This window comes from Misgurnus anguillicaudatus, chromosome 21, assembly GCF_027580225.2.
Source record: "Misgurnus anguillicaudatus chromosome 21, ASM2758022v2, whole genome shotgun sequence".
In the NCBI taxonomy this organism is placed as follows: Eukaryota; Metazoa; Chordata; class Actinopteri; order Cypriniformes; family Cobitidae; genus Misgurnus; species Misgurnus anguillicaudatus.
Genome location: NC_073357.2, coordinates 22,172,112 through 22,182,593, shown reverse-complemented (window position 1 = coordinate 22,182,593; position 10,482 = coordinate 22,172,112). Strand labels below are relative to the sequence as shown.

General features: G+C 37.1%; 1 protein-coding gene across 1 annotated transcript in view; it reads left to right on the top strand.

The window, feature by feature from the left end:
- The first annotated feature begins 12 nt into the window (after nucleotides 1-12).
- Nucleotides 13-10,482, top strand: part of coro1b (coronin, actin binding protein, 1B) — a 32,084-nt gene continuing 21,614 nt past the window's right edge. The window contains exons 1-6 of the mRNA XM_055196748.2: nucleotides 13-309; nucleotides 4,014-4,219; nucleotides 4,884-5,006; nucleotides 7,114-7,243; nucleotides 7,780-7,961; nucleotides 8,116-8,235. Of these exons, the coding sequence (XP_055052723.1) occupies nucleotides 4,016-4,219; nucleotides 4,884-5,006; nucleotides 7,114-7,243; nucleotides 7,780-7,961; nucleotides 8,116-8,235 (759 nt within the window). The 5' untranslated portion in view covers nucleotides 13-309; nucleotides 4,014-4,015. The remainder of the gene's footprint in view (nucleotides 310-4,013; nucleotides 4,220-4,883; nucleotides 5,007-7,113; nucleotides 7,244-7,779; nucleotides 7,962-8,115; nucleotides 8,236-10,482) is intronic.

Sequence of the window (10,482 nt, the reverse complement as noted above, 5' to 3'; positions counted from 1 at the left end):
AAGATTTTGAACAACAACCGTTTGCGTCTTCAGAAAATACACAGTTGTTTATTTATTTTACGCAATAATCTGTATTAGGTTTTTCGTAAATGGTTAAATGGTCTGGATATTATTGTTCCACCTGACCATGCAAAATATACCGACGATAACAACACAGGATTAGCGTCATTTAAACGGACAATTGTCATTTTGTATCCCGAATCGCTTTTTTTCCTAAGAAGCACATTTTATCAATATATTAAAAGAAATAAAGATAGAACGAAAGAAACAAATACGACGGAATCAGAAGAAAGAAAATCTCCAGCAGAGGTACAGTAACTTAGATTTACTGGATGTAACCTGCTCGTATTATTATGTTATGATCAATGCATTTTTTTGATTACCTTGTAGCATGTTTCGTCATTTGGCTTAATTGCCTTGATTTTTTGCATCAAGATATACATGTATTTATAGAATTGATGTCATAGTGGTTGCAAGTGCTCTTTTTTATGTTTATTATGTATTTTGTTTGACCTATATTGCTTTTTAAGTTGCATTACATTTTACATTCATTTAGCAGATGCTGTTATTTGAAGCGACCAACAAAAGAGGGAGCATTCAATAAGCACAGTGTACAAGTAAGAATAGAGTTAATGCTAGAGAGAGGGTGAGATGAAAAACATAAAAGATGATCCAATTTTTTTTAAACAATTTAAACTATTTAAATATATGTGCATATTGTTTACACGTGTACATTAGTATTAGTATTTCATTTACAAAAATTATTGTGGGTAATGTACAAGACCTCTCATTGAGGGGTTTCGTTCTAAAGTGAAAATGTAGCGCACCCCTACTGTTCACTATTCGTCAGGTTCAGAATGAACAAAATCTATTTATATGAAGTGGTTTAAAGTGTTTGTGTTTTATAGCACAGTCCTGCTGGTCAGTAGTTCTGACTAGACCTTGACTGTTGATGCTATGTGGTGTCTGAATTAAGCGGTGTTGTTCATTCGTGTACACCTGAGACATGTGACAGCTCAGATGCTTCTAGAGTTGCATTGAACAACAGTGGCTCTCACTTTTACCTTAATACTGAAGTCTCAGAGTAGCCAGTAGTACAGGAGAATATCTAAGTAGGCATAATAATTTGACTAGTTATAATAAAAACATTACAGATTCCTGTTATTAACTGACACAATTTTAAAGTTATTTTAATGTTATTGACAGAACATAACAGAAGTGTTATTTTGATGTCTTTAAATATTAGTGTATCAAGACACAAGTCACTTACTCATTCTTCATTATATTTTATTATATTAAGTCATTGTTCTTCATTATATTTTAAGTTTAGAATAATAGGAAACTTTTCAAAACTGTACGATTAACAAATGGAAGTTAGGAATTATGTTATATTTCAGAATTTTCAAAGTAGATGCCGTTTCTCTAAAATGTACAAAATTAATAACATTTTAGCATTTTATCAATCAGATTTTTGCCCAGTAGTTCCCACTTATTCTGGGCTTGTATTCGCTGTGGTTATTCCTTTATGAGTTATTCAGTCTTAGTCAATTTGTTTTTAATTAAATATTTAGGTGTGATGAAAGACATTAAAGGTGCCAAAGAATTCATTGAAATAATCTGTTTAATTGTTCTCTGATATCTGCATAGAAGGTATGTGGCTTTATTAAATACATAATTATCCAGTGACTGTTTCACATTTACCATTATTACACATTACCATTGTCTATTTACAACCCTGGGATTTGCTTTTAGAATGAAAAGGTCTATTATCACCTTATTTGAAAGGGTCATGAGTCATGAATAATAATGTTGAGCTCTGCTATGATTGGCTGTCTTCGGTGCAGTAGCTCTGTGTTTGTGTAAACGAACCTTATGTTCGAGCCTGTATCAGACGAAGATACGGAATTTGAGTAATAATCAATTGTTATGAGATTGTTTATGCATGTTTCTGGGTGGTAAGTTTGTGTTTTTCTTCCAGTGTGGACCTGCAAAAAACATAACTGCAACGTCAATAGTAGAACTTCAGCCTAATCGCTAGCATATAGCATTAACTAGCATATAGCAGTAACTGTAACAACTTTGTTTTAGCATTGTAACAACATTGTACTTAATTTAATGTTGGGGGCGACATGTAACGTCACAGTCTAGCCTTTTTCACACAGACATTCCGGAAAATACACGAAAAATGCATCCTGGATTTTTCCGGGATCATTTGATTTTTTGTTAATTCACACTGCCAATGATTTGCCGGCATCTGCAAGGTCCCGGAAACACACGTGACCTGTAAAGTCCTGCACTATTCTACGCAGCATCTGAAGTTTGCATATCTCCAGAAACCACTCGCATGCATTTTTGTTTATGATAAGACTATAAAGGAGCGCGTGAAGCGCCGTTCTATGCTGGTGAATGATCTCAGCTTCAGAGTGGATATTTGACAAGCTCCCCGATCTTTGCTTTAATCCAGTTTTCAGACATAAGCTCATATGAGCATGTGACGCGATATTCTTTTATGCTGCTGAATGATCTCGGCTTCAGCGCGGTAAGTGACGAGCTAACTTACCTGATATCTGCGTCAGTCCAGTTTGTTGACATTTCTCATCGTAAATGTTGTAAATCCCTCATTTTAAAGAGTTGAACAAACTTAATGTTGCCATAACACGCGCGTCCTCCTCACTACTGCACACGTGTCATTGTTTATGCGTCTCCTGATAACTGCTTCAATCTAGTTTGTGACATTTCTCGTCGTGAATGTTGATATGCATGTAAATCTCTCGTTTTAAAGAGCTGAACCATAACTTTTGTTGTGATGACGCGCGCGTCCTCACTATGACACGGCCATTACGGATTGTTTCGACTTCTTGTTCACACAGAGGGTTTTCCGTGTATCTTACTAGGTCCTCTTTCCGGCAATGATCCCAGAAGATTTACGGGACATGTTTGCGTTCACACAAAAGCTTGTCTGGCAATTTTACGGGTATTTTCTGGGACCAAAGGTCTGTGTGAATGGGGTTTCAGTGTTTTGTTGAAGGAATAGTTTACCCTTTTGCCATATTAAACTATGTTATCACCTCAACTTAGACAAATACATATCTATCTTTTTTCAATGCGTGCACTGTACAGCGTGTCGTGAATGTGTTAGCATTTAGCCTAGACCCATTCATTCCTATGGTACCAAACAGGGAAGCCACCAAACACTTCCGTGTTTTCCCTATTTAAAGACTGTTACATGAGGAGTTATACCAGTAAGTATGGTGCCACAAAATAAAACTCTTTTTTGGTACCATAGGAATGAATGGGGCTAGGCTAAATGCTAACACATTCATAATGCGCTGTACAGTGCACACATTGAAAAAAGATAGGTATGTATTAATTCGTCTAGGTTGAGGTAATAACATAGTTTAATATGGCAAAAGGGTAGACTATTCCTTTGAGCTTGGCCTGTTTTCCAGCAGTCTTTTGCATGCACAAGGTTTACATTAGAAGGAGAAAATAAAAGTGTTTAAGGCTCACAATATGTCATTAACATGTACCGAACCCTTATTATTCATCTATGCCTAGCCCTAGATGAATAGACTATGCCTAGATGTTTTCCATTCTACGGCACCTTTAGTGTATTGAAAAAAAATATTTAGAATCTAGAAAACAAATTTCAAACCATTGCTTCAGATCAAAGATTACATTGTCATGCAAACTTTTTATAAGTGATCCTACACTTTTAATACTAGATTATTCATCAAATATCGCATGTATCTTAATGTTGGTATCAGCAGCAGCCAAAAAAAATCCACATCATTTGACCTTTAATTTTAAATGTGTGACACTAGCTGCAGTATTATTGGTCATTTTGTATGTTAATTGTTTTCATAACAGGTTATTGTCATATGTTAAGCCCATAACTGTCAGGTGGTATGATTCATTAATGCTGCATGTACAATTAACGGTAACATTCTTATTTTCTTTTTAATGAACAAGCTTCCGTGTTTTTTAATTCCCTCCTATTATTTTGTCAACAGTTATGTCCTTCAGGAGGGGTGTTGTCAGGCAGAGTAAGTTTAGGCATGTATTTGCCCAAGCATGGAAGGCTGAGCATTGCCTTGATGATGTCAGAGTATCACGTGTGACATGGGATGGTCCCCTGTGTGCTGTCAATCCGAAGTTCATCGCTGTCGTCATTGAGGCTGGAGGGGGCGGAGCCTTTCTTGTGGTACCACTTGCCAAGGTTTGCATACTTTGCAATACACAATAGTTTTTAATATTAATGATTAATTTGTGCTGTAAGCCTTGTGGGTGGAGTTTAAGATATTTACAGTAGTTTGGTTAATCAAATTAACTCTCTAGGATTAATTCAGACAAAAGATGAATATTTATTTATACTCCTGCAACTGGTTTATTGGGTCAGCTATTTTAATGAATCACTCAGATCAGTTTTTGAATTGGATTATCCAATAAATTGAAAAGATCCAACTCAAACAAATCACTCATGCACTATTCATTATTTCACTTGTTTCATGCTTTTGATCTTAAAACCCAGCAAAGCACAATTAGGGCAGATTCGATTTTAAGTTAATAACCTAAATTTGCTCTGTCTATTACGCAAAATAAAATTATGTTTAAAATGAAAGGATACATTATGACACAATTTTCTTTTTTGTGTGAACTATTTCTTTAAAGTTGTAATGTGAATTTTAAGCAGAACACAACAGTTCATTATGTAAAGCCTTTATACACCACTGATAATATAGTTATGTATATTATATTGCATTTCTGTCAAGAGATCCTTCTAAAATGGGCAAGCCGGTCTGTGTTTGATTCATTATTGTAAAACTGACAACAGGAGGGAGGTGTTTGGATCACCTTACAGTGTTTTTGTCTTTTACCACTAGAGTGGTAGAGTGGACCAGAACATCCCGACAGTGTGCGGTCACGCTGCTCCAGTGTTGGATGTGCAGTGGTGCCCACATGATGACAACGTTATTGCCAGTGCTTCAGAAGACTGTACTGTTAAGGTCTGTATCGATCCATACAACCAACAACTACATCCTCATTTACTGTCATATAAATATCAGTACAAACAATGAGATCTTTGGGGCTTCACCAGTGCTTTGCTGTCCTGTAAATAAAATTCAGTACAGTAATATACACTCACCTAAAGGATTATTAGGAACACCTGTTCAATTTCTCATTAATGCAATAATCTAATCAACCAATCACATGGCAGTTGCTTCAATGCATTTAGGGGTGTTGTACTGATCAAGACAATCTCCTGAACTCAAAACTGAATGTCAGAATGGGAAAGAAAGGTGATTTAAGAAATTTTGAGTGTGGCATGGTTGTTGGTGACAGACGGGCCGGTCTGAGTATTTCACAATCTGCTCAGTTACTGGGATTTTCACGCACAACCATTTCTAGGGTTTACAAAGAATGGTGTGAAAAGGGAAAAACGTCCAGAATGCGGCAGTCCTGTGGGTGAAAATGCTTTGTTGATGCTAGAGGTCAGAGGAGAATGGGCCGACTGATTCAAGCTGATAGAAGAGCAACTTTGACTGAAATAACCACTCGTAACAACCGAGGTATGCAGCAAAGCATTTGTGAAGCCACAACACGCACAACCATGAGGCGGATGGGCTACAGCAGCTGAAGACCCCACCGGGTACCACTCCTCTCCACTACAAATAGGAAAAAGAGGCTACAATTTGCACGAGCTCACCAAAATTGGACAGTTGAAGACTGGAAAAATGTTGCCTGGTCTGATGAGTCTCGATTTCTGTTGAGACATTCAGATGGTATTCAGAGTCAGAATTTGGCGTAAACAGAATGAGAACATGGATCCATCATGCCTTGTTACCACTGTGCAAGGTGTAATGGTGTGGGGGATGTTTTCTTGGCACACTTTAGGCCCCTTAGTGCCAATTGGGCATCGTTTAAATGCCACGGCCTACCTGAGCATTGTTTCTGACCATGTCCATCCCTTTATGACCATGTACCCATGATGGCTACTTCCAGCAGGATAATGCACCATGTCACAAAGCTTGAATCACTTCGAAATTGGTTTCTTGAACATGACAATTAGTTCACTGTACTTAAATGGCCCCCACAGTCACCAGATCTCAACCCAATAGAGCATCTTTGGGATGTGGTGGAACGGGAGCTTCGTGCCCTGGATGTGCATCCCACAAATCTCCATCAACTGCAAGATGCTATCCTATCAATATGAGCCAACATTTCGAAAGAATGCTTTCAGCAACTTGTTGAATCAATACCACGTGGAATTAAGGCAGTTCTGAAGGCGAAAGGGGGTCAAACACAGTATTAGTATGGTGTTCCTAATAATCCTTTAGGTGAGTGTACATTGATAAAACTTTAATTTATAGTAGACTGCTTTAATTTTTTGCATAAGAGAATTGTTCATTGTAACCCGTCAAAACTTGTGTAATTTAAACAATATTTACATTTATTCATTTAGAAGACCCAAAGCGAAATGCAAATGAGGAAGCAGTTTGTCATAAGAGCCAGCATTGTGATGTAGTTAGTGTCCTTTCACCAGGATTACGTAATTGATTCATATTATCAAAGTGAATCTAAATCTAACAAATCAAATTGATGAAATTTAATTAAATTAGTTTTACAATAGGATCCGGCCTTCAGTGGCCTGCATTTTTACAGCCCTGTGAGAAAGTCTATGCATTGTGTTATAATTTCATAAGCAGGGAAAACATCCACCCATGTGAGCAAAGGTCTTAAGCCCCATCAATAAAAAATTCTGTAGGAATCTAAATGACTTGATTGATGTGATTTCATTTTCTGAATTAATGATTTTGTTTATTTATTTGTTTATTGACAGCTGCACTTTTTAGTCATTACTGTAATTACAATATTAAAGCGACTTTAAAATAATATAATAGCTTACAAACAGATACGGTTATGCATTGTACACACTGCAGTTTTTCAATGTTGCTGAATAAAGTCTCAGTGGTTAATAACTTTGGTAATTCAGTTACTATTTTAACCATGTTGTCACAGAGTTGTACACTTTCCTCAAAGAGAAACGTTCTGGATAGGAATCATTGGCTAATATTTAAAAGAGTTGCATTGTATTTTTTTCTACGTTAACAGATTTGGCAGATTCCTGATGGTGGTCTTACAGCACCCATGTCTGAAGCTGTTGTGACTCTTGAGGGTCACAGTAAAAGAGTTGGGATCTTAGCCTGGCACCCCTCTGCTCTTAATATCCTGTTGACTGCAGGTAAGCATATGTAGATGCTTGGATGTGTATATATACTTCACCTGCACCTTATGCTGAACTTGGATTAGTCTGTTCTCTGTCCCACTCTGTTCTGGCACAGTGTTCTAATTCTGGTGTCCTTAACCTGCTTTATATCTTCTATCAAGCCCTAATTTGAGACGTTGGATTTGTTTGACAATCTTGTTTTGCTTAATGATTTGTTGAAGAAAGATTATAACATGTAAACAAAAATTGTATTACTGTAAACCAAGTCCACTGAGTTTGTCAGTCGGTCTGATGTCTGACTCGTGGGCTATTAGCATAGGATGCATTTGTCGATTCTGCCTGCAGTATTCCATTATGCATTTGGCAGATGCTTTGTTTCATTGTTCTCCATTCTATATTTTCAAAAGATTTACTTTACTTTGTGTTTGTCCAGACAAAGAAAGAAACGTTTGAATTTAATTTGCATTGGCATGTAAATATCTGAGATGCAAATTTTGCTCTTAAACTGTCATTTCTTTCTCATCTTTGGTCTTCCTTTGGCTGTGTGCTAGGATGCGATAATGTCCTTTGTGTGTGGGATGTGGGCACCGGTGAACTGGTGTACCAGCTGAGTGATGCCCATCCAGACCTCATATACAGCGTAAGCTGGAACCGTGAGGGCAGTGTCCTGTGCACCACCTGTAAAGACAAAGCCTTACGTGTCATTGACCCCCGTCGTGGAACTGTATTAAAGGTCAGCTTGGTCCCTCTGATGTCTAATTTTTTGTAGTGTTTAATTAATATTTTGAAAAATGAAAATGGCCTGTACAAAAAGGCCTTTAACTCACTGCATCACATCAAATAGGAAGGCCTAAATCATTTTCACGTGGTTGTTTTGTCACACTCAGGTGCGGGAAAAGGTTCACGAGGGCACCAGGCCGATGAGAGCTGTGTTTCTGGCGGACGGCAAAATTCTTACAACTGGCTTTAGTCGTATGAGTGAGAGACAGCTCGCCCTCTGGGATACAGTAAGAGCATTTTGTTGAGAAAAATCTATCAAATTGACTTAATTCTTGTTAAAAGATGCATGTAAATGAACAAATAAATATTACTTAAGTAAATACTAGTGCTGTCAATCGATTCAAATATTTAATCTAAATTAATAGCATAATTAAATTACAAATGTATACCCTTTTTTTTATCTTGTTCTAAATTTACCTTAATTTAACACTTTTCAAGTTTTTAATACTCTAATCAACATGGGTGTGGACAAATATAGATGCTTTATGTAAGTGTATGTTTACATCAGCCTGTTTACCTTTTTGACAGAACCATCAGCCATCGTTTTGTATATGAATTTTACTTTCAGAAGATCCTTTTCTTTTTCAATTTCTGTTTGCTGCTGCATCATTTGTGTACCGTGCTGGCAAATTGAGTTGGAATGAGCAAATGTTCAAAAATTAGTTATTTCTATTTTGACATTCTCTATTAAACTTCAAAACAATGCATGATTTGTTGATATCTGACAAAACATGACAGAGCTACAACTGTTTGAAGTTGACAGAGTCAGCAAAGTTAATTTTAAGAAGAAAAAAAATTACCACAATAATTACCGCATCCATACATTAAAATCACTGGTAAAACTAATAGATTTGGCACACACAAGGTCTAAAACAATATCAGTATATGTTCAACTTTTTTTTCTTTTATTGTTTGATCGACATTGAGACAGCTTTAAGATCTACTGTAATGAAAAAAAGGATCTAATATAATGTTACACATCAAATATTTTTCCTCAACAGTTAATTAAACATTCACTTAAGACATACCAGATTTTCGGCCCTATCTTACACCCAGCGCAATTGACTTTGTAAGTGACGCATGTATCATTCGTATTTTGCACCGGCGCACAGCAGGTTTTTCCCTCCACAGACGCACGTCGGCAAACTAGGGAATTAACTTGCGCACCCTGAGCGGTTCAGCGCAAAAAAATAGGCGTGCTCTGCCGCAAACCATCCCTGATGCTATTTTGCAGTTTCAAAAAACAATTGCGCCACTGACCAAAAAATAATAATCTAAAGTCAGTGGCGCGTTGTTCATTATGCTATTTTAAGGGCGCATGCTTGACCATAATGTACAGCGTGCACAACGCGCACACACTTTGCTTATCTAATCTACACAGATGCAACAGATATTTTTGCAAAGATCAATAAAAAATATTAACACATGAGATAAGGGAAATCATTGTGGTGAGCATTGTAGTGATAGTTTTTATTTATTGTGTGGCTGCGTTAAAAAATTATCATGCAAATAAAGATTACAATTTTTCATTAGTTAGTTTTTGTGCCTGTATTACGTTTATTTTATGTAAATAATAATTAAAATGTTTTCATAAGAAACCTTAATGTATGTGAACTTGATTTGTAAGTGTACTTTGGGGTTGGACTGCTTGCGTTTCTTGGCTTTCAGCGGTGAGGGTGGAAGCAGCGATGTCCTCTGTTGGCGTCAGGTCCTGTGTAGAGGCAGATCCACCTCCCGTTACACGGCGTGCCCGATTTATGCTGGCAAGCTTGGGATTCCCCCGTCTCCTGACATCATTGTAGCGCTTGCGGCGCAACGTCCTTGTAGATGCCAGCTGACGAGACAATTGTGGCTATTTCCTGTCACGCCTGTTTAACCAACGCTGATTTGGGCGGGTTTCTCCCATCCCCATACAAAACAACTTCTCTGTCTTTGACTGCTCTTACGAGAACGTCGGTCTCCTTGGCTGTGAACCGCTCCTGGCGTGCGCCTGGTAAATCCGTCATAATAATAGCAACCCGCCATGGAACTTGCGCAAAAATCATGCACCCCACCTTTAATAATTATTTTAACTGTCAAGTCCTGCACTCTATTTTCTTATTCCTGTATGTTTTAAAACCTAAACCAAAATCTCAGATCCGCAAGTTGATGGACAACCACTCTTTGTGTATTAGTTAAGAATTAGGATGGTACAGCTCTTAGAAATCATACAAAAAAAGATCATTTTAGATGTTCAACAACCATTTAGAGCATTAGCATTGCGTTAACGCGTTATTAAGACGTTAATTTTCACAGCCCTAGTAAATACATTTTTAAATGCTGGTATTTAAAATATTGGTGTTTTTACTTTTATACTTGTCTATAATTGATTTCTTCATTCATACACAACACCATGATAATACCGTATATTGAGATAAACACTTGATGTAAAACAATTATTGTGCGTGCCGCTGGACCAATGTGTTTGTAAGGCA